General features: G+C 35.1%; 1 protein-coding gene across 1 annotated transcript; it reads left to right on the forward strand.

The window, feature by feature from the left end:
- The first annotated feature begins 1,955 nt into the window (after positions 1-1,955).
- On the forward strand, positions 1,956-26,046 carry LOC128215784 (uncharacterized protein C12orf56-like). The gene is made up of 13 exons (XM_052922353.1): positions 1,956-2,297; positions 3,695-3,921; positions 8,442-9,194; positions 9,904-10,075; positions 10,619-10,689; positions 11,377-11,518; positions 14,039-14,136; positions 14,882-14,971; positions 16,087-16,180; positions 16,498-16,566; positions 21,923-22,000; positions 22,207-22,388; positions 22,624-26,046. Exons 1-13 carry the CDS (start codon positions 2,073-2,075, stop codon positions 22,736-22,738), a joined length of 2,316 nt encoding a protein of 771 aa, XP_052778313.1. The 5' UTR covers positions 1,956-2,072; the 3' UTR covers positions 22,739-26,046.
- Positions 26,047-26,142: the final 96 nt, after the last annotated feature.

Consider the following 26,142-nt stretch of genomic DNA (forward strand, 5'->3'; position numbering starts at 1 on the left):
GGAGACTCCTTCAAGCTGGAAGCAATGAAGGTCCGCGCTGATATCATGTCAGCCGCAGACGCAAACAGAGGAAAACCAGGCCAGATCTTAGCTGACAAACTGGCAACAGTGCCAAAAGAGGTAATATTTATGTCCACTAAAGAACATAAACATGTTTATGTAAAAAATAGAGTGTTACGTGTATTATCACATAATAAAAACTGATTATATATATACCAGTTATTAATCGTTAATTCAAATGAAAAGCGTACTTTATATTTTCCTATTTATAAGTAAAATATGAAAGGAAAGATCCACAAAGATTCTTATAGATACATGATTAATATTATTTTCACAGGTGAGAGCAGCAGCTGGTAGAACAGACACTCTTAAAAGATCAGTTAGAAGAGCCAAGCGAGGAACAGCACCCTCAGAACCCAACAGTATCGCAGTCATACCCAACCCTCTTCCACTACAATACACTCAACTCCAGGAAGATCAATTCCTAATCTACGATAATGAGTCCACCACAGAGAGGATCCTGATGTTCGTTAGCGAAATGGGTATTCAGCAGGTACCGCAGATACATGGTTCATGGATGGTACACACTCGACAGGTTTGTTTGTTTTATCATTTCAAATATCTATTTTTCATATTTTTTGTTTAAATTATTTTTGAATCCATTTTATTTGTTTAGGTAAAATAAACAACACTAATAGCAGACTGTTTTATTATAATAATCTTTATTTTTGTACGAATGTTATTTTGATATATTCTTATAGGTTCGTGAATTTTTTTATTAAACTGGTGCTATTTAACAAAGATTTAAATGTTTATATTACGAGTATATTACAACTTTTTGTATATTTGCTGTTTACACTAATTAACCAATGTTGATCTCTCTATACATATATATACATACAACTACATTAAAATATATTTATAATTAAACAGGTCAGTAGTTGGAGCAGGGGGTACACTACGATGAAGAACGCCACCCCGATTCCACCCACCGACATGGAATGTACGAGAAGCGACCCTTCAAGACCGTCAAAGGACCAACAACATGTGCGAGTATTGGAACAATTCCTTTAAACATCTGGTGGGCCACAACAATCCATCTTTATGGACGATACTAGGGTGTCTTCAGAAAGATGCAGCAATGTCCGAGGCTGCCATTCTTAGGTACGAAGAAGGTCAACCGAAGTCAAAAAGAGTAAGGAAATCAGCAGCCAATCACCAGAAGAGGGTTAAAAACTTGTGCCAGCAACATGAAAGGGGAGAGAAGACAATGGCGCAATTTCTCATTGCCATGGGATAATGCATACGTCTGGCAAGATAGACAGATAAATAAATGAACGGATATCTATGTGCTACGTACTATATGTGCTACTTTACTGTAGTGTATATAACTTGCATTGCTATACGTTATGTAACTAAATTTGAACCTTGAAATTTGTTATAAAATAAAGAACGGAAAAAAGTGTTGGCTTATTCATATGTTGAATGTTCCCGAAATGTTTACAGATTTTAGCATTTTATGTCCGGAATGTTCCGATACGGCATAAGACCAAATTGAAAATATCAACAACAAATATATCTGCCTACTTTACTGTTTAAAAATATTGGAAAGAAAAACAAAGAAGCAGGTATTTAACATACATAATTATATATTTATGTTACGGGAGGGCTTTTGTCCGCCCTGTAATTTTCACGGGAGGGCTTTTGTCCGCCTTGTAATTTTCACGGGAGGGCTTTTGTCCGCTTTGTCATTTTTGGACGGGAGGGCTTTTGTCCAGGAGGGCTTTTGTCCTGCTTTCGATTTTAGTAGCAGCGAAAAGATTTTTTTTATATTATCGGCTAAAATTGATTAAGAATAATTAGTTCGACAATATTAAAAATAGTTGAATGTATCCTTGTGTATTTATCTCCCCTTGAGCGCTCTCTAATTGTAAATAGTTTACAAGTGCCTAGTAGCGAGGTGAACATTTAGGAGAAAACAAAATGTTTTTCGCTTGTTTTTGCACAGTGTGTATGAGTTTCAGATGATTCGATCAAGCCGAAACGTTATTTGTGTGTAATATAAGTTGATAATGCAAAAGAAGAATAATAAACTTGAGAGTTTTTTGTTTAAATCCTTACCTGAGCACAAGTACGAGCGGATCCGTGGATATGAGGCCTGCATTGTTATTTCGGAGAAAGAGAACAAGGCATTTAAGTATGTGGTTCTTGGGGACCAGTGGATCTACCTGACAGAGAACCCACCCCGGGTCATCCAGGAGGCTGTCCCGCTCAATGATGTCATCTCAGTTGAGCTTGTGAGTTTTGTCCCAGAAGGCTTTTGACCCATTTGACTTGTATACTACTAGAATTCAATCTATTGTACATTTTCAGCCAAAGAAATTGCAGTTCGGCTATAATTAAGTATAAGGCTTCATCATTAAGAATTTCAACTTTTGAAAATGTTAAAATGTCTGCCTACTGCCACTCATTCAATGCACGCTAACTTTTCTGATTTTGCGTTGACATTTAATAGGCAAGGTATCTAGTGGCCAATACTAGAATAAATGAAGCATTGATAACAAATAACAATACACATATAAAACACATACAAAGTACATAACATTCACAGGTACAAGTTCACAATAGAACCCACCGATTGTGGATCAAACTTGTGCAATAAGGCTCGCCCCGCTATCACTCATCTCTGTACTGCTACTGTTACTGTACTGCAAAGTTAGTAATGGTGAAATAGATTTAGGTCATGACTCTATAAAAACATGCAATACATTGTTCTTCAGAATTATGCTGCGATAATGAAATATAGAGGTACAGCCATGTACATGAAATATTATTCAAAAGGATGTTAACAAACAAGGCATTGCCCATTTGCAACATTTAACAAATACAAATATGAACAGATACAAAACTAACCTCAAAATCCACGTCAAGCACATGACAAGTTAAAAATATACTTTGGCTTCTAAAGGGACATAGTCCAAATAATTGTACGTTGACAGATTTTTTTTACGATTTTTGATATGGCAAATCCTTCACGTACAAATTGGTTTGTACCAAAAGTGGGTAGTTGTTCTGATCGGGATTCCGGGTTAAAGCATATTATGTGATTTACGTCCATAAAATATCGTAAAAACAGGAAATATTACTAGATAATGTTATTTTATATTAGTTCCGTACACAAAAAATAAATATTCAACAAATAATTATGAGTTTGATGGGGTTTTCTTCATTTCATTCTGTCAAAACAAGGTTGCTGTTCACAGTTTCACAACAATTGGAGCACTTCGGTCATGGTCGAGTTGTTATGATTGTATTTACGAGGTCTATCACGAAGCTTGTCGGAGGTGGCCGAGTTATTACAATTGGGTCGAGTTGTTCCGCTTGGCATAATTGTTGTCTATGTCAGTCAAGTTTCGTTTTATTGGAAAGGTAGATCATGTGTTATATGCTTGTTTTGTGCAAAATAGCTTTATACTTACATAGTAAAATATGAATATAAACCTTTATTATCCATTTCAAACATAAAATACTTCACCTAATGCAATTTCAATATTTTTCAAACCCACCCAGTTTTTGCACAAACCCTTTTAGAAGTTAGGTTAGGGATTGAAAGAATCCCGTAAAACACATCGAAGAATGATGTCCGCTTCCTCCAAAACATTTCAACAACACTTCTTTTAATGTTGCACATCAGGTCAACGACTTCCCTGACTTCCTCATGGGTGATGACAAGAAGAATTGCCAGCATATTGCGATTACCTACTGGACCAGTGAACCAGTCAAACGCAGGTCGTTCCGTAAGAAAAAGTCCCCACGTGGATCCCAGTCTGATCTCCATGGTGATCGTTCTAATGCCTCCACCCCACTTAGTATGGCCTCATCATATGACCTCTGGGCTGATGAACACTCCTTCAATACAAGGTGAGGAACATTATATGTTATGGGTTAAGAAGGGGACCTGATTTGTGAAAAATGGAAGCTCAAACCCGAAAACGGTTTCCTGCACCCCGTATATCCAATATTGAGTCACCTACTAACCCTGTAATGTATATTTCACTTCAACAACCTGTTAACATTGATAAAGGCACCAATACTATCTTTGAAATGTTTGATTAATTCATTGGAATCAGAAAATAGACACCATTTTGATACGATATAAAGATTATAGTGACCACATATGGAAAATATGGGGTCATTTCATGACCAGTCCTGGACCAATGGCATTGCATCATTCATGTTGGAGACGTGTATATATATATATGTATATATTCACAGATATTTTTCTTTGTTGGGTTTACCATTCTTAGGTTCCACCGTATTTGTTTGTTGAAAACAGGATGTGAACAAAATTGGAGCGAGCAGGAGTAATAAAAATCATCTTTTTTTTCTTCTGTTTTGTTCAAAAACAGGAATGGGTGATTGACTGATTCAAAGGTAAAACCATAACTTATTGTCAGAATGATACTCCAGAACAATAACTTCATAACCCTCGTACATGTTAGTTAAAGGATATACTCCACAAGGTTTTTATTTAAAATAACTCAGGCTTGAATTTAGAAAAAAATTGAACTAGCATATTTTTGCATGTGCTTAAAATGCCAGCTCGTAAAATTTGAAGTTGTCTCGAAATTTTTCTGTTCACACCTCTGTTTTTGTTAGGAATATGTAATGTGATAAAAAAACAACAACAATTTTTTTTGTGTCATAACAATTCACCTTTTAAATTAGATTCTTAAACATAGAAAACATATTGAGGAAGTTTGATACACAGTCTACACAAAATATCTTGAAGTCATTTCCATCATTGTCTATATTGAAGGTTAATTTCATGGGGATCTTTTTCTCCCATTTAGTTTTATTATGGAAAGATTATTTAATTTAGGCTTTTATGTCAGATTAGTTTAATCATCGCCATTTCTGATAATCTAGAAATAGTTTCAACTACATTAACGGACTGATTTTCTAAAAATAGTTTCTACATGTACATTACATGTAACTGACCACATGTTTGCCCTCACTGCGGGAAAATGACCATCTGATAAGCTCTGCATTTTGATAGGAATTATTGCTAAAGTTATTCGTAAAAATAAAATCCTTTTCCTTAAACAATTAAAACGTGTATGTTCATAAAACTTGCATAACGTATGATATCTAATCAAAGCACTGAAAATCTTTAGAAGCGATTGAAAGGGGCATGCATTGTCAGCGTTATACACTTACGCATGTGCGTAACATTTATTTGAAAAATGAAAGGTCGAGGGCTATGCTAAAAATTGATATCAGAATAAAAGGAAGAGTAGCCAAAGTAAACGTTGCTTCCCTATAATAGATAGCTTTCTGAGCAGAAATCAATCACTTGGTAACTACAAAATCGGCGGCCTCGAATCTATTAATCCTTCCAAATACACCTTAGAGCTCAACATGTTCATTCCATTTTCCACTGGGTAGACCCCCCGAACCCCCAACCGACTACAGTGATATTCCCCATCCCACACCCTCCCCCTTTAGTGCGTTACATTCGGTAAAGTCTGATTCATGATAGTGTACTGCTTCTCAACGTTGGTAATACTGCCGCCTAAAATTTGAACCCAAAAAACAATGTCTACATCGTACATGCCATATCCCCCAGTGGGGTGCGAGGGGGGAATCTCCCAGAATTCAGACCCATCCCCTGGCTATGCCGGGGGATCCATATCCCCTGGAATTTAAAAAGAAAAAAATATATTTTAAAACTTGCTTAAGGTTGACAGTGGAAAGCATCCATAATATTCAGTGTGTGTATACCTCGTGATAAATTGCGTCATAAATGCTACGTCGGAAGGCAATATTTTGATTTGAAAAACGACTTTAAACAAAGATATCTTCACTTATATAATTTCTTTACCATTTTAAATGAAACATAGCACAGTCTACACAGGTTACGGAGCCCTGCCTTCGATCTTTAACCAGATTTTGATTGAGAGTTTAGTTTCTTTAACCACTTCGACAAACCTTTTCGCAATATGGCTGTCTGACGGAGCACTGTCAAAACATTATTTTGGAAACAGCGGTTTGTTGAAGTGTTTGATGAAACTAATCAACTTATCAAACTACGGTAAGCAGCATAGACTGCCCATTGTTTCATTTAAAATGGTGTTGTAAAAGAAAAGTTATCTTTGATTTAAGACTTCAATTTTGTTTAAATGTTGCCTTCCGACGTAGCAAATATGATGTAATTTATTACGTGGTATACACACACTGATATTATGAGTGTGAAATTCCATGAAGGACCATGATGACTAAGTCCAAAAACTATTGTAATTAGAGTGTATATCTGTATTTATTCTTATATTATAAATGTTGATATTGCGCAAAATTTTGCCACGTAAAAATCCCCTGGTGTAATATCAAAATCCCCTGGAATTCAGACCAAAATCCCCTGGGAAGCCTCTCAGAAATATGGCATGTATGCTACATTATGTGTGCTTAGGGTAACAGGCTTAGGTAAATGGCATCATTTTATGTGTGTTTACAAGAAATAGAGAGTAGGCAAATTGAAAGTTGGTATCATTAAGAGTTTTCACTCACAAAATTTTAACCTTAAAACCCAACTTGCAATTTCCAATTCTCACTTGCATTTTGCGAATGTGCAGGCGCTTAATTTGAGCCCTGATAACTGTTTCGGTGTTCCAGAAATCATCAGAGACATTTTATTATAATTATGTTTTTCGAATTCTTGGATGCAAATGTTTTGCATGAAATGCTTTTTTGGGGGGATTTTTTACAATTTTTGGTGAAAAATAGGTGTGCTTCCTTTCAATAAATTAATTATATTTTTAGCAATTTTCTGAAAAAACCTAAAGTTGTGGTAAATTTCCCATATGGACCATCAGTGTTTGGTGTGGCCTTAGGGGTGATTCTGAACAATCTACCACCTTTAATAGAAACAAGAATGCTCTTGTAAATATATTTAATTTCATTGCATGCATTTTGTATCAATACCTGTATAATTCAACAACTGCTATAAACTACACGCCTGTATATTTAAAAATGATAGGAAATCCAATCAATCATGATATGACTAGCTCGCAGTAAAAAATAATAATGTATTATTATGAGGTTGATTTTAAATAAGGAAATAGTTGTATACACATAAGTAGCAATCCGTGATAGATAAATCTGAGCTTATTAGTTTCTCATACACCACAGAGGAATGTGAAATGATAATTTAAGAGATCAATTTTCAACTATTGCATTTCATTGAAATATATATTATCAGGATTTTTTCTTAAAATTTATGGTGTACTTAAGAGAACAATTGTACAAGAGAAATTAAAAGTACAAATATTGATTTCTGGCTTTGCCAATAAAATGGTTGATGAAATATGACCTATTTCATCCAATAAATTGCACATGTATCAGTCAAGAGCATTTAATATTTAAATGGCAAGTATTTTAATGGCATGTTATTTATATTGTTGTACTTCATAGATGTTTATAAATGTAATTAAAGGTTGTTAAAGCTGACAAAGTTACAAAATACTGGTATTACCGGTATGAATTTAGGATAGTTTAATAAGAATTTAAATATTAGTAATACCAATAAATTTCCTCTATTTCTTCTGAACCTTACCATATATTTTTTTAAATTAAAAGATTGCATCTTTGTTTGTTTTGTTTGCTGTTATATCTTGACACTCGATAGATTACCCTCACTAAGATTTCCAAAATTTACAAAAGGTCACCAAAACATAATATAATACCAAATCAGCTAGAAAAACATCTAAAACATTCACTGTAGAAACTTTCAAAATCTTTAAAAATACTAGGTACCTGAGTTGGCATGGCAAACAAATGTTTCAAAACCATAAAACCTGGTGTAAATATTCACCATTTAGAAATATTAAATTTTGTACATGTTAAGGATGATTTCCCCAGTCCTGTTGTAAATTTTATGAAGGACACCTTACCTCTGCCTTCAACCAAATTAATCGTGTGGAACCAAAGAAGTGAAGTGAAGTTATTAAATTTCACATTATTTTGCGCTAATTTAAATAAAAAAAGAGCTAAACCTTACTATAAGAAACTTGTATTCAAAAGTCAGGAAAATATTGAGGAACATCTTAGTGTTCGAGAACTACTTATTTATGGGTAAAAGGTTATATACCGGTACTTTTTCAATATTTTTATAACTCTAATATTTTTCATCGTGCCCTTTGGCCTTTTGGAGTAAAATTTATTAAATGACATTTTGGGATTTTCTTGATATGAAAACAATAATGTCATGTTTTGATTTGTTTACAAACCCAGTGTTTTTCTTAAAATTCACCTGCATCCTTTACATTTTTAAGGCAAGTTCCATGGAATTTTGCCAAAAGTAAACTAAGTAAATTCTTTACCAATTTTGAGTTATTTTACATGATCCAGCCTTCTACCAGTCACTGTCTTCCTTTATTCACCAGTCTGAGCAGCCTTCCCCATCGGCCAGACAGTCGTGGTTCTATGTCGTCAGCCCGTGAGTCACGTAAGGGGAGCATATCTGGCAAGAAATCTATCAAGAAGGGCAAACCAGCACTCCGTACCATCCAGAGTGAGTCAGAGGACATGATCCTTAAGTCTCTCAAGGAGGAGTTGGAGGAAGAAGACATTCTTGAAGATATTGAGAACCAGAGTGAGCTTGGGGAATCCCTAGCTAAGTCGTACAATACCCAGACTGCCCCTCGCTCACAGCGGTCAGCAAGGTCCACACGATCTGTCAAGTCTAGCAGGCCTTTACCCTCACCAGTACCTAACACCAAAGCTTTTGAAACACCAGTGAATGGAAACAGTGGCTCATCTGTAATAAACTCAAATGGCTTGCCAAAGAAGCAAGGAATACCACCAGATCCTTCATTTAATGATGACTCTGAGCCAACATCGTGTTGTTTAAAATGTTGTTCATTTACTTTTGGTAAGAGTAAGGTGTCACCCCTTTGTGGGGCTGGCAAGTCCTCCTCTCCTCAGCCTGGGGACAAAAAACGATTGTTTAGTGCCTCTACTGACACAACAAATGCTCACACAAAGTCAGATGTTCATATAGAGATTACGGCAGCAAATTCAGACATTATGCCATATGGTCCTAATCGTCGGTCGTCCATTCATTCCTCAGTGACCACGCTTCGGGGCCATGGTGACAGGGCGGTCACTCCTGCCATGGATGACATTGAGCGGAGAAGGTAATATCTCTTACATTAAGTAAAAATTGTGTAAAATGTTTTGACGCTAAATTCTCTGAAATTGCTTATTGCTTTGACCAGGTGTTGTAATGGAGTTTTCTTTGGTTCATGGGCCATCTACAATTTACTTGATTTTGGCATTGTTGTTTTCTTTTTGCAGCATTATTGCAAATTTTAATTTGCTTTTACTCAAACAAAGTCAAATTGGGGGCATTTGTCATGTTTCTGTGACAGCTCTTGTTGTTAATCAAATTATGCCATGAGTGTGATTCTTTGATGCCTTTTATACATATGATATAACATGAAACATTTATACATATGATATGACATGGAACATTTATATGTATGATATTACATGGAACATTTATACGTATGATATGACATGGAACATTTATACGTATGATATTTCATGGAACATTTATAAATATGATATTACATGAAACTTTTATACATATGATATTACATTGAACATTTATACATGTGATATTACATGGAACATTTATACATATGATATTACATGGAACATTTATACATATGATATTAAATGGAACATTTATACATATGATATTACATGAAACTTTTATACATATGATATTACATTGAACATTTATACATGTGATATTACATGGAACATTTATACACATGATATTACATGGCACATTTATACATATGATATATATATAAACTATGAAACCATTCTGTCTGGCAGCGTTCTGAGTATAGCTTCAATGTCTGACTACGGAGGTTCGATGCAACGTCTTTCATTGCTGGGGATGGAGGGGATTGCAGAGAAGCGACGGGCTGTGCTCAACCTTTACCTGCTCAGCAGCCAGTCCCCCATGCTCATGCTGATACGGAGTGCCTGGTGCAACTGCCTTATTGTAAGTCAAGGGTTTTCCTCTGGCATGGAGATAGGGTCTCTAGTCTTCTGTTATCAGGGGACGAAAATAGCGCTTGAAATCCTGTAAGGGGATTGATCATTCCATATGAAAACTTTTTGGTAAAACTGTATGATTTGAAAGAAATTTTTGAAAGATTAGATGTGGTTTCAGGTTTGGATTTATATTCAGATACACCAATTAGCACATCTCTACGTATCAAGTTTTATAATAAACTTGTGACTGTCACTATCCCTTGTGACTGACGTGTCTCTCATTTATTGCATTTTTTCATTGTAATCCACTGTGATAGTTGAATATCAATTTCCGTACACCAATGAATGGCTTCATTTTATAAAGTGCAGGCATTAATAAGCGTTGTGTGCAAAAAATACTTATTTCAGAAATCATGTGCAAAACTTTGGGATTTGCATCGGAGCATATCATAAGAGCGTTGTTATTCAATGATCGCATGTCTTTAGATATGTATATATTATATTTCATTATTCAGTTTTTGTAGAAGCTGTAAGTTCTTGCATTTTTCAGTCAGCAACTCTAATGTTGAATCCAGAGATGTTAGAAACACCGAAAGGAAGTGTGCTGCAAACTTCACAAAGGTTTATACTTTGTTTTCTCTGTAATTATTTACCATACTAATATTAATTCAATAAAAAAATCATATTGATTTATAGCAGACTTCTTTCCATCATCCAGTACCGTTCGGGTGAAGAAGTATTAAAGAGGTCAGATAAAAAAACCTTATTGCAGCCTAAGAAAATTGTAAAAAAAATAACTTCATGCATATTTTAAATAGCTTTTAACCAAAGTTATTAGATAAAGGTATGTCGTGTCGTGGGCTGGAGTCAACAATTTGTGTATGGACTGTAAGTTGACCGAGCAAAGGGGCATTTGAATTATACTGAGCACTAATGTTTACCATTCAAAACTGTCTGGTGTAAGACCCATGTCTGTAGGTCAGAGGTCAAGATTACACTGAAAGTTCATTTGTCATAATTGTTTTGCAGTTTGTCTTGTCTGGGTAATAATTTGACCTATCATAGGGGGATTTCAAAATACCTTAAAATGTACACCTGAGGAGGCAGTGTATCATGTGCAAGACCTGATCATGGCCACACTTATGGGTCATTGGTCAAAATTCCTTGTATTTTGGCTTGGACTGGGATCAGTAGCATGGATGTTGCCTTAATAACACTTGACAAGACAAGCACTTTTTTCACAACAGAAAATTTAGTTAAAAACATGGTTTTCCTTGCATTGTGGCTTGTCTTATTTCTGTTCCCCAGGGGTCGTCAGGAGATGCTTTTTCAGGAGTTAAAGCGTGACCTTCTCAAGCCTGACAATGACATCGAGGATCTCTTCTACCTCCTCAATGAGCTCAAACTTGCTACAGAGAAAAACTTTGTCCTCAAACGATTCTTCTGGAAGGTAAGTGCACAGGCTTAAAATGTTAATGAGGTAGGGTTGAGCAAAATAAACACTGTCTGAAATAAGTTGGAGTCCAAATTCCATGCTTTGTATTCTATTTGGCCATACTGTGAGTAAGTTGTTAATAAGTAAAGTAAAACTACTGGTGGCTCGAGGATGCTGGGGCCCGGGCTAAAACCTTGAGTGATCCCATGTTTCAAACGCCCAAAGTTTTTGTCTGTTATGAAATGTCTTGCAATGCATTTTCAAGTTGGAAGGCGGTATACCAAATGTTTACTTCAGCCCTATTATGTATTTGGTTGTCCGACAGCAATACAGAGTAAATGTGAAAATGTAGGAGAGAAAAACAACACAGAACAGTGACTAAATAGCAAAGTTTATTTTTACCAGAGAGCACATATTCTAAACAAGCAACATTGGAGTTATGACAGTGCTGTATCATTTAGTCAGGTGTAACAGCGCAGAATTAAGTTCTTGTCATTAACTTCTCAAAATTATCTTTTCTAATGCCCTAATTAATTAATAACGGTCATACATGAATTGTGATAATCGGTTATGCACACTTTATCGCATTTCCTTTCATCTGTCATTGCAATTTCTTCAACTTTTAAATTTTACCATCTGGCAATTGTTTGTTTAGTTTGGAACACGCTTTTCAAAAGAAGTGTGAAATTATAACCTCGAAGTAATCATATGGTTTTGCGCATGATTTTTGTGTTTGGGACCGGCAATGGTGCTAGAGTCTTTGACTTATTTAGGTTTCAAACCATCATCAGTTGTTGTTTTTATGTCCCCGAAGGTGGACATATTAAAATCGCACCGTCCGTCCGTCCGTCCGTCCGTCCTTCCGTCCGTCCGTCCTTCCTTCCGTCCGTCCGTCCTTCCGTCCGTCCGTGTGTTCGGCTCAATAACTCTTGTCCGGGCTGTAACTTTCCCTTGTATGGACAGATTTTAAAATAACTTGCCACATGTGTTCCACATACCAAGACGACGTGTTGCGTACAAGACCCGTGCCCCTACCTCAAAGGTCAAGGTCACACTTAGTCTTTATTCACAATGGAGTGCTGCATATAGGACAAAGAGTATAGGTTGTCGTGTCTGGGCTGTAACTTTCCCTTGTATGGACAGATTTTAAAATAACTTGCCACATGTGTTCCACATACCAAGATGACGTGTCGCGTGCAAGACCCGTGTCCCTACCTCTAAGGTCAAGGTCACACTTAGTGTTTATTCACAACAGAGTGCTGCATATAAGGACATAGAGTATAGGTTGTCGTGTCCGGGCTGTAACTTTCCCTTGTATGGACAGATTTTAAAATAACTTGCCACATGTGTTCCACATACCAAGATGACGTGTCACGTGCAAGACCTGTGTCCCTACCTCTAAGGTCAAGGTCACACTTGGGTGTTTATTCACAACAGAGTGCTGCATATAAGGACATAGAGTATAAGTTGTCGTGTCCGGGCTGTAACTTTCCCTTGTATGGACAGATTTTAAAATAACTTGCCACATGTGTTCCACATACCAAGACGACGTGTCGCATGACAGACCCGTGTCCCTATCTCAAAGGTCAAGGTCACACTTGGGTGTTTATTCACAATGGAATGCTGCATATATAAGGACATAACAGTGTCAACTATGGGTGGTATTTTTTATGTTTAGAGGCAATTTAAAATAACTGGCCATATATATTTGACATGTAAAGGCAAGATCAACTTTTCATGTACTGACCTTGTTCATAGGTCAATGTCACAATCGGGGGCATTCGTCACATACTGTGACAGCTCTTGTTTTGTATAAAAAAAAGGAATAATTGTTGGGACTAAGCTTCCACCTTGCCCTATTGCCAGTTCGCAAACAACTGCCTGTTCGAACGATAGCAGTCTTACTGTACAAACAAATGTATCTGCATTGTATGATTATTTCATTGTTTTACAATCATCGAAATATTGAATTTTGGATGAACTAGCTTGAATTCTTACATTCATTAGTGTTTTTATTCAAAAATTCAGTCCTGCTTTTTAAATCCAAAATTTGAGCAAGCTTTAGAATGTACCATGCAGTTATGGGCTTGGTCTCTATTTTACCACTGGTTTTATGCCTCGTTTACGTTTGTTACATTTACAAAGTTCATTGAACATTTACTGCTGTAAATTCTAGATGCCACCTTGAGTTGATGACATATATTCTCTTTCCCTTATTATTCGTATATAACAATAAAAAGACAAATTAAATAAAGGTTTTGCACTGTGTTTACCTACATTTATGAGGAAATATCATCTGTAGTTGGCACAGTCTGCCGACGTGGAACATTCTTCCTTAAGTTTAATCATACTTGTAAGTTCCAGGTTGGAAATCTTGACTGATAAAAAATAACTGTATAATGAAACATTGTACTGTGTTGTAATATTCTATGGTATTGAATAATTCTGCTGTGTTGAAATTTTCTCTAATGTTGAAACATATATATATTCTAATCTGAAATACTTATAATAAAGTGAAACATTCTGCTCTTTTAGAATGCGGACCTGTTTCACTTCTTTGTGAAGAAGCTACAGTCGTTCCTTCAGCGCTCCGCTGACAAGGCAGGCCAGCTGAGAAGGACCAATGAGTTTGAGTAAATACTTTTTTGCAACTTATATGTTCGATGGTTGCTAACAGTTTCTAGCATTGAAACTCAGTGGCATTAACTGTTCCAATTGTTGTTTTGTTGTTTCAATAAAACAACAAAAACTACAACAATAGATAACAATAAAGCAGGTTAAGAGATGCAAATGATTTAGTTGACTTTCAGACAAGCCATAATTTTGATTAAGATGATGTGAACAATTATTATAATATTTTATTTAGTGGGTCAGAACAATTGTGCCAGACATGAGTTTACTGTTTTTGCATGTCTTTGTTTTTGTTGGTATTGGCATTTCTGGTAAAATCACTTTTACCTTGGCTGTTACTAAAAAATCATTCAATATATTCACATAGTGACCAGATGCACATGTGAAGGAAAGCCCATAAATCTGGCTTTAATAAGTGTAAGGTTATGGCCCTTGACAGTTTGAATAAGACATGGAAAACCCTTGGCCATAATTTAATTACTGTTGAAGATAATCTCTTGAAACTGTGTTCACTTATTACCAGATACTGTGTGCACCTGTGTTGCAAGTCCCTAATCTGTGGAATACATTATTGTCGAGTTGTGCCCTTTTGTTTGACTTAAAGTTTACAGATATTGGCGATCATTCCATGAAGCTTTTGTTATAGGTCTTGCTCTTGTGATCTCAAACAGTGTTTCCCTTGATAATTTTATTAATGTTACTACCAGTTATATAACTTGAATAATCCTGATAACATGTGTGTTGCAGACTGATTACACTGCTGGTGGACATTCTGTGTATGATGTTCCACGAGTCAGAGATTATCCAGGAACGGACCCAGGCACTCAAGGCTGAGAGGTAGGGTTCAGTTATCAATGCAGAGTGAGCAAATGTTTAAAAAATTATATCCACAACTGGGGAGGCTTTTAAAGAAATTTGAGATCATATAATAAATCAAATGGTACACTACCAACCACTCGTTTTTTGCAAAAGACACGTTGCTACCGCGGGAGAGATTGGGTCACCGGGGAAAATCGCGGCAATATATTCCGCAGAAGCCAACGCGGTGGTGAGCGTCATCCTAGTTCATCTGCTTCTATCGTGTATGACTTCCGAAAACATCCACGCTGTGTATTGCTGTGTATTTAACAGGTATAGGTTGTACAAAAAGGAAAAAAAGAACTGTGCTCGCAGAAGCAATTTCACTCAATTGCGGGGGTAAACAATCTCATCCCCCAGACTTGATAATTATGTTACAGGACTATTGAGTGTTTGTTTAAGGATTTTTAATAAGAAATTTTACTCAATTTGGTATTAATTTTATTCACAATCAAACAAGTTTAACGAGGGCATTTGAAATTTTGGGACAAGGCGACAATAGCGTCTAAATACTTTGACTGTTGCAACGCAGGGATCAAGCTAAAAATTGATAATTAACCAAGATTTGTACATTACGGATCAAGTTTGTATGTGTTAAAAAAGATCGACTAGAATTATAGGAAGGGAACAAAGAAAAAGCCTTCAGAGAATAGACGGCTACCTTAATCACTGTTAATTAACACTTCGCAATGCCACATATGACTAGAGGCGGTGGAACGCGGGGGAATTATATATATATATAAACGTGTTGGGCATTATGCTTGTGGGCATTATGCTTCAAACGCGGCTTATAAAATTAGATTAAAAAGATAACGCCTGTGGTAAGGAAAAATAGATGCCATGTGCGAACTATGCAAAAAATATGTGGTTGGTAGTGTAGGGTATTATAACAACTAACAGGGCTTTATTTTTAGTGATTTGAGACCAAAATTTCCATCAGCTTCTCTCTGCTGAGGGCCAAATGGTTGCCTTTTGGATGTTGCCAACCTGTACACCAGAGATCCAAAAATACTCCACCACTTTCCACAGCTAGTAGATGGAAATGCCATCATATTACTGTTATCATATTAACTTGTTTATTTTTACTCCCCCAGGGGCAAGTATGTCCTAGCCCTGCTGATGGTACTCACGTGTAACCCTGAAATCCCAGAGAAACGGCCTGGCGAGAAAACCATTATTGACAGTGAGGTAAGAGAGATGAACTAGCTGTAGATGAAACAACTTAAGGAGCTACAAATTCAGATAAAAGAAACCCACTTGTCCACCTTGATGACAACAAATCAACCTCACGTGTGCTGAGACTGAGAATTAAAACTGGGATCCATTGGTCAAGTGGGAGTGTGCTAACCACTGCATTCACATGACATGTGGATTTGATATGTATTACTTGTTAAAGATTTCACTTTTTGTTATTATTCTTTCAAGATGAAGACATTCATGCTATAAATTGTCTGATTATAGTTATATATTGGTATTAAGCCATGGTTTCTCTCATGTCATTACAGATGATGCTGGCAGATTTCACCCGGACTTCTCTTGGCACGGTGTTCGAGTTGTTCCTGATGGCTAAACAGGTATAAGGCTGTTACTGTGAGGACATAGATGTCCTGCTATCCTGTGTGAAAGTTACTCATAGCAAGCACTCTGCTTTATTGTACAGGTTTTATAGACAATGCAGTGATTTTGTTATAAAGCAATATTTAAACTACAAAAATGGTGAACTAGTATGTATAATATAAATAAGTGAATACAAAACTTAAATTGGTTCACAAGTATCGAGTTCATTTTCATAAAACATCTTAAATATTTCCAAATTTGAGTTAATTAAACTTAATTAAGTATCTCACTGGTAATTTTTCTTTTAATAACCTAATGATATCAGAAGTACTTTATATTCATTGATTTTATTGGATATATACAATTTATATTTCTTTCTTTCTTTGAACTTGAATTCAAAAACCATTGGAGGTAGAAGATGATATAATTAGAAATTATTTAAAAAGTTTTATGAATATGGCACCTGGTAGCTTAATGAGACATTTGTATCTATTAACAAAAACATACTCCACAAAAAATAAAGAGAAAGAGATGTAAAAGTGCTGTATGCAAGTCCTTAAATAGTCAGGTAGTATGTTAATTTGGAACTGTTACTCTCTCATAATTTTATAACACACCAACAGGCTAAGCACTGTTACATTCTCAAGTCCTATAATTACAGCTTGATCATCTAGATAAAAGCAGAAAGGTTTGATGTTTGACATAGTATGTTGTCTGTCACATGGTCACTTGCCAAGTTATTGTCTGTATTCAAAATGGTAACATATTATGGGAGTGCATTTCATTTTGATAAGAAGAGAAACTGTTTTTTGTGATTTTTTATTTTTCTCATGAAAAAGTAGAACAGCATGTGTGTAATAAATGTATGTCACTGGTTTAGGGAACCCTTTTGCCCATAAATAGAGTTTTTTCTTGAATAACTCAAGAAATGCTGAATATTTACGAAGAAAAAGATATCGGAGTAGGCCCTGATCTCAACATTTGTATGCTAAGATTAAAAATGAAGGCTTATTTGAGAATGAAGTTATGTGCCGAAGATACTAAGTAAAAACCACTGACATGACCCTTCACTCTATAAGACCCTTCACTCTATATGACCCTTCACTCTACATGACCCTTCACTCTATAAGACCCTTCACTCTATATGACCCTTCACTCTACATGACCCTTCACTCTATAAGACCCTTCACTCTATAAGACCCTTCACTCTATATGACCCTTCACTCTACATGACCCTTCACTCTATAAGACCCTTCACTCTATATGACCCTTCACTCTACATGACCCTTCACTCTATAAGACCCTTCACTCTATATGACCCTTCACTCTATATGACCCTTCACTCTATATGACCCTTCACTCTATAAGACCCTTCACTCTATATGACCCTTCACTCTACATGACCCTTCACTCTATAAGACCCTTCACTCTATATGACCCTTCACTCTACATGACCCTTCACTCTATAAGACCCTTCACTCTATATGACCCTTCACTCTATATGACCCTTCACTCTATATGACCCTTCACTCTATATGACCCTTCACTCTATAAGACCCTTCACTCTATATGACCCTTCACTCTATAAGACCCTTCACTCTATATGACCCTTCACTCTATAAGACCCTTCACTCTATATGACCCTTCACTCTATATGACCCTTCACTCTACATGACCCTTCACTCTACATGACCCTTCACTCTATAAGTAATTTGCCTACTTTAAAATATTGTAATTATATATTTTTTTAAATACCTCACTGACAACAAAATATTTATATTTCTTTTTATTCTTAAAATTGAATATATTATTGTGTTTAAACCAGTATTTTAGTAGAAATATGGTTCATTTTGTTAAGCAGTAAATTATTGTTAATCCCCAGCTAAAGCAAATATAGGACAACCTGGTGCAATTTCCATATTTCTGATAAATTACTCATTTTCACAGATTTGTTTTTGGTTTTTCTAGTTTGAAGCTTCATTTGAACACAATCTATTGTTTGTATCAAAACTATTTTAATGGAATTGCTAACAAATAAATTTACAAGGTGGGCGAATAATCCGTACGAGCCAAAAGGGTAGTCCCCTAACCAGCATAGTGTACTTTGTAAGTAAATATATGGATGTTTTATTGCAGATGATACCAGAGACTTTACCATATAATATCACCAAGGTTTTTGTGCACCGCTTTCTTTGCTATTAATTTTAGGCTTCACATCTGATAAAATCAATCATTTACTTTGTGATAGCTTGACCATTTAATACTGACCATTCAAGAATACAGATGGCTATTACAGATGCCATCAATTAAAAGCAAGTTACTGAATACTTTGGATTTAGAAATATTTAATCAGCCGTTCTATAAGTGGCATACATCGTAGAGCAAGCTGTTTTATGGAAAGCTCATGTTTATATCATCAGAATAGCTGCTTCCCTGTAGTGGGATGGGAAGTTTGTAGCTCATCCAGGCAGTATATGTATCGTGAAAAGCTCCATTGCTCAACGCTGACTACCTCATTTGGAACATTTTCATACACCACATTGCTGTTATTGAATTATGGCATTTAGTTTCTATAGTAGTTGTTTTAAAATCTACATGCTATGTGTATCACTCAAATGTATGTACCGGTACTTTTTACATACTTTTTGCTTAAGCATATTTGTCAGAAAAAATTCTATTTTAGTTACCAGTGTGTGCACAGGTGTACTTTTTAATTTTTGTAGTATTACTTAGTCTATTAAAAAGAGATCAATCACCTAAGCATGCCATGTACTATCAGTATTGTTCAAATATAAGGTAATTTTGTAGTCTGTCTTTTCTGACAATTTAGTATATCATTCATGTTAGTTGTGTTCTTTTTAAGAGAAATAAGCCCATCCTGTACATGTAACATCTCAGGTTCATGATATGCAGCATGTTTTCAAATCTATGATAATGATAGTGGGTAGAGGTCTTGATGACAGTGTTTGTCATCACAAGCAGACTTTTGATGCAGAAGTGAAATAGCATCACCTTTCTGGAGATATTTAACACTGATGTGTGGAGATTTGTACAAGGTTTTGAAGTGCTTATTAACTTGTCTGAAGAAAACAATTCATCCCATTGTCATAGCCTTGCATCATGTGCAGACATATAATAAATTTCGGCATAGCTCGGAAACCATTCAAGAAACTTGGTGCACATGTCCACAATTACATCAATACAAATATTGTTTTCGAGTTATGCTCCCTTGGAAAAATAGAACAGACAGGCGTTGGGCTTGCTATGCTTTAGCTGTTCTAGTTCTATAATATGACAATTGTTTCTAGCTCGACTATTTGAAGAATAAGGAGAGCTATACTACTCACCAAAGAGTCCGAGTCGGACTCGGCGTCGGCGTCACCCCTTGGTTAAAGTTTTGCATGCAAGCACACATAGGTTAATATCTCAGCAACTACTTGAGGTATTGCATTGAGACTTTATACAATGGTACTCAACCATCCAACCTACTTAATTAACCAAGTTGGATAACTCTAGTTTGCATTTAATGCAATTAATAGGCCTTCATTATTTGACTTAGAAATTCTGGTTAAGGTTTTGCGTGCAAGCACACATAGGTTAATATCTCAGCAACTACTTGAGGTATTGCATTGAGACTTTATACAATGGTACTCAACCATCCAACCTACTTAATTAACTAAGTTGGATAACTCTAGTTTGCATTTAATGCAAATAATAGGCCTTCATTATTTGACTTAGAAATTCTGGTTAAGGTTTTGCGTGCAGGCACACATAGGTTAATATCTCAGCAACTACTTGAGGTATTGCATTGAGACTTTATACAATGGTACTCAACCATCCAACCTACTTAATTAACCAAGTTGGATAACTCAAGTTTGCATTTAATGCAAATAATAGGCCTTCATTATTTGACTTAGAAATTCTGGTTAAGGTTTTGCATGCAAGCACACATAGGTTAATATCTCAGCAACTACTTGAGGTATTGCATTGAGACTCGATACAATGGTACTCAAACATCCAACCTACTTAATTAAGCAAGTTAGATAACTCTAGGATGCATTTAATGCAAATAATTGCCCTTTATTATTCCACTTAGAAATTCTGGTTAAGGTTTTGCGTGTAAGCACACATAGGTTAATATCTCAGCAACTACTTGAGGTATTGCATTAAGACTTTATGCAATGGTACTCAACCATCCAACCTACTAAATTAATCAAGTTAGATAACTCTAGTTTGCATTTAATGCAAATTAATTGCCATTTATTATTCGACTTAGAAATTCTGGTTAAAGTTTTGCATGTAACCACATTTAAGTCAATATCTCAGCAAATATATCATGTATTGCATTGAAAGTTTAGATATGTATAATGCAAATTATAGGCCTTTATTATTTGACTTAGAAATTCTGGTTAAGGTTTTGCATGTAAGCACACATAGGTTAATATCTCTGCAACTACTGGATGTATTGCATTGAGACTTTATAAAATAGTACTCAACCATCCAATCTACTTAAATAACCAAGTAAGATAACTCTTGTTTGCATTAAATTCAAATAATTACCCCTTTTTGATTCGACACAGAAATTCTGGTTAAGGTTTTGCATGTAACCACTTTTAAGTCAATACCTCAGCGAATACATCATGTATTGCATTGAAACTTTACACACAGGCTCCCAACCATTTAACCTTCTTATTTTATCATGTAAGATAACTCTATCTTTCATATTATATAATTTTTGCCCCTTTATTATGCGACTTAGAAATTCTGGTTAAGGTCTTGCATGTTAGCACACATAGGATAATATCTCAGCAACTACTTGATGTATTGCATTGAGTCTTTATACAATGGTATTCAACCACCCAACCTTATTGAATAACCAAGTTAAATAACTGTATTTTGCAAATAATGGCCCTATATTATTACACTTAAAAATTCTGGTTATAATTTTGCATGTGCAGTAACCACATTTATGTTAATATCTCAGCACATTATGTATTGCATTGAAATCTAATCTAACAGTGATCCATGCATGTTTCGCCAAAACTTTTCAATCTCACACTGAAAAGCGGCGGAATAGTCGAGCGCGCTGTCTCTGTGACAGCTCTTGTTAATGACACAGTGAGGAAACTTGAGTCCTCGAAAGTTATTCATACTGACCACCGACCTTAGTTCTTGGAAGTTTTGCATACTGACCACTAACCATAGTTCTGGGAAGTATTGCATACTGACCACTAACCATAGTTCTTGGAAGTTTTGCATACTGACCACCAACCTGAGTTCTTGGAAGTTTTGCATACTGACCACTACCCATAGTTCTGGGAAGTATTGAAGACTGACCAATGGCCATTCTATACTGACCACTGACCATTGCAGGCCAACTGGAGTCACCTGGAGGGAAACTTCTACAACATAAGCTGGATGATCTCCACACTGGAGGAACTACGAGACACTGTGAGTGGACTGCTTATGTACTTCATAGAACATCATATAATAGGACTTGAATTAATGAATTTGGTGTATATTTATGGGTTTTATAGTTGTCAAATGTTATATGGATTAACGTTATACGACTAAAGGACTACATAGAGATCATATTTAAAATTAATTTTACCAATCTGCACTGCCATATACACTATTTTATCTTGCCTCTCTTCTAGGAGAAATTCATAGCACGTGTTGTTGACATGATGTTGTCCATGATCTCCAAGTCGTCTGGAGACAGGCTATCCCCTGCGGATGCTGTGTTACTCTACCAAATGTTCTTTGTGCTCAATAACTTCCTCCAGTACAGCAGACGCATCAAGACATTCATATCGACAACATATGCCGAGGAATTTAAGTAAGCATTTTGGTTTCTTGGATGCAATATGTAATATTTAACATATGACATGCCTAAACTAGTTACTACTACAACCAAATCTTGAGCAAGTATTCTTTTTAATTTGGAGACCAACACAAGTACACTTTAGTATTACAGTGAGCTAATTAAATAGTTGTGTTTCGGCTTCGGTCTTGGCAATCCAAATATTGTAATCGCAATGTCTGTTGAACAAGTATGTTTCCTCTCTGTGCAGGTACTTTGTGAAGGTTCCCCTGGTGATGAGGAAGCTGCCTCAGACTTACCCCGTGTACCAGCTACTGCAGACACAGGTGGATGATGCCTACCGCAAGGTCATACCCACCATTTAAGATGACACCCACGACAAGGTCATGCCTGACTTCTAGGTTGAGGTCAACCACAAGTTCATGCTTGTCAGCTAGGTTGAGGTCTACCACAAGGTCATGGTTGATATCCACTTCAGGGTCATACCTGACAACTGGAACAACCTCCACTGCAATGTTATCCTGCCCAGCAACTAAACAAGTTCCGCAGCCATCACAAGGTCATACCCACTATCTAGGAAAGTTGACCTTTGTGAATTAGCCAGTTCATATCTAATATGGAGCAAGGTTAACCCTCACATCGAACCAGTCCTTTCTCCAACCAAGCATAGAACTTCTGCTATCTAACAAGATCTTTCCACTTATATGTATCTACAAAGATTACTCAAGCCATCAAGGTCAAGGCCACACATGGTAATGTCATCCACATATAGGTAGGTTTACTATGTAAATCTGCCAATGTAGTAACTCCTTACTGCTTTGCAAATATCTGCTTGTCAATGTATTAATATTCAATCCTTTTATTGGGGAATTATGCTTGGTTGTACTGCTGGTAATACAAGTATATTTTAATTACTGATGTCATTGCATTTTATATGTACCGTTTTATTTCAAACTCAAATTAACTCATGTATTTTGCCATTTGCTGGAAGGAATTTATGTCTTCATTTATTCTTTGCAATCTTTTTTCCATTATAGTTGATTTTCATTTCATGAACTAGTCACTAATTGATATTAATATTTCATGAATTTAAAATATTTTAGTCTACTTTTGTTATATTAAAATTATATAGATTTAAACGGTAATTATATTTTATTTAATGAAAAGGGTCACATGACAACTTATTTCAATACAAACATTTTAGAATTGGATTGGAAGCAAAGTGCTTAAAAAGATCATCTTTTTATATCAAACAGTTATGTCTAAAAAATTTAAAAAATGCTTTAGCTTGAAGAAAACTGCTTAAATCGTCAAAACGAACACCTAAAATATTTATGACTTAAGAGACCTAACATCATGTTTCAATATTATGATGCAAAAAGTATATGCAGAATGCATTATATATTTTGCTGTATATACTTTATGTAAGAATAAATGTTAAAGCTGCACTCTCACAGATTAAATGTTTTGACAACTTTTTATTGTTTGTCTTGGAACGAGCCATGTTTTGCTAAAATCCATGGAAACCGGTTATATAAGACTGCTGACAAAAAATTAGATCGCAGATTTTTATATTTTAGTTCAAATCTTAATGTTTTATGCATTTTTCTTAAACCGTTAGTAACGGTTTAAGCCATAAAACATTAACTTTCGAACGGAAATATGCAAATCTGATCTGATTATTTGTCAGCAATCTCTTATCATTGGTTTGCAGATATTTACGCAGAAACTTGCTCTTTCCAAGACAAAAAAAAAGTTGTAAAAACGGTAAATCTTTGAGAATGCAGCTTGTTTGTCTTTACAGTTTTCCACACATTTTAATTTATGTTCTCTTCATAAAGTCTATGAACTATTTTGATCTTTTAAGAACAGTAAGAATTTGGTCTTTAAAGGGCCATATCTTTGGCTTTAGGGGTAAATATATGAGAATGAAAATGGTGGTCTCATATTTTGTTTTGTTTTATAATGTTATTTCAACAAGATTTTTTTTAAATCTTTTGTCATTTATTTATATACATAAAATCTGAATTTGTTAGCATATGACCACAAAATGAACATATTGAACATTCCTAATGTTACAGTAACCACTAAGGACAGGTTTCTAACTATGTAAGGAAATCAAAACACGCAGTTTATGGAAACAAATTAAGATTAATTTAATAATAAATCATAGAGGAGATTTTTGCTTTGAATACAGCACGTGTTTGAATGCATGCATATAAAAGTGACATGCATGGTAATTTAAATACACTTAAATCACCAGCTCAGATTAATTGCATTGTTTAAATTCGTAATTATGTCATGTTTTGCTTGCATATAAACGGGGAATTTTCTATCTTTGGAATGTAGCTGCTTGTTTAAATGATCTCTTTCTGTTTCTTTTGCTAAAACATTCATTGTAACACGTAGTTGTGTTTTTTTCCAGAACTTCAGGTTTGTACCAAAAACTACAAAATGTTGAAAGAATGCGTAACAATCTGAACTCCGATCATTTAAATGAGTCGTTATTCTGTTAGTTATCACGGCTTTATCACATGGATGGTATAAGTTGTTTGTTTTCATGTATTATCTGTAATTGTACAAACAGACGTTCTGCATGTACATGGCCAGGATCATGGGTAGGAACAAATCTTGTCGTGTAGTTGTAAATAGGAGATGTTAATTCTTTGAGTCAAGAACTCTTTATTTATACTGATTCTTTACAAACAATAGTTTTGAAAAAAATATGTCATAAAGCAAACAATTATGTGATAGAAGTATGTTTTGATGCAATGACCAAACTGTCTCAGTGTTGTTTGACCATCCATTGTGTTTGTACTTGTAATAAATGTGCATTTCATGACATAGTTTATTTAGCAATCATTTTATTTTCATTTCTTTAGATGTTTTTTTTTATTATACAGTAACATTCTGTTTTAAACATTCATTCTGTTTACAATTACATGTTCGCTGTATATTAACTAGATTTCAATTGTTGTAAATGATGTATGGTTTACCTGCTGTTTTGTATTTTAGTTTTGATACTTTTATTGAAAACTTGTTATTATGATTGTGTAAGTATAGTTTCTTTAATGTTAAGATATACAAGAACAGCTTTAAGCTTTAGGGTGTAAGTCTTTTTGTTCTTAATTGACAGGGTATGAACTATAGTTACCATTGTGTGTTAGTTTGTCTCTTCAGATGCCATTTGACCGGGCAGTTTTTGTACTTCTGTTACGGATTGTCAATTCACCATTTTGAATAAACCATGCGTTTTTTTCTCAGTCATTTCTTTCAATTTGTTATCAAGTTAGAATCATTTAGGCTTTAGCTGTATATACAAATACTATAGTTGGTTTCCCTACTGCTGTAATATTGCATTTCGAAAGTTTACAAAATTAATCATTCAATGCTTACCTTCTATTGTTTTTACTGATTTTCTCTCAATGGACATTCATCTCATCAGAGTTTATTTAAGCTTTATTAATAATTTATTATATTTCTTTTTTGAATACTGTTACATGATTTAGATATATTTATTTTATAAACAAAATTTATTTATCTTACTGAAACACATATTGAGATTAGTGTTTTTACATGATTACGTGTGCAACAGTGTTTTTCCTATACCTTATAAACCCTCCGCATACATATTGCATTGCTTTGTTAAACTTTTCTTATGAAATAAAATATGGCAATTCTTAAGTTGACTTGTTTTTGTTGACTCATTCAAATGTGACAGGGAATTTCATGATTGTTATGGTTGTTGTTTTTCTGAAATGATGAATGA

Source organism: Mya arenaria, chromosome 14 (genome assembly GCF_026914265.1).
Source record: "Mya arenaria isolate MELC-2E11 chromosome 14, ASM2691426v1".
NCBI classification, from domain to species: domain Eukaryota; kingdom Metazoa; phylum Mollusca; class Bivalvia; order Myida; family Myidae; genus Mya; species Mya arenaria.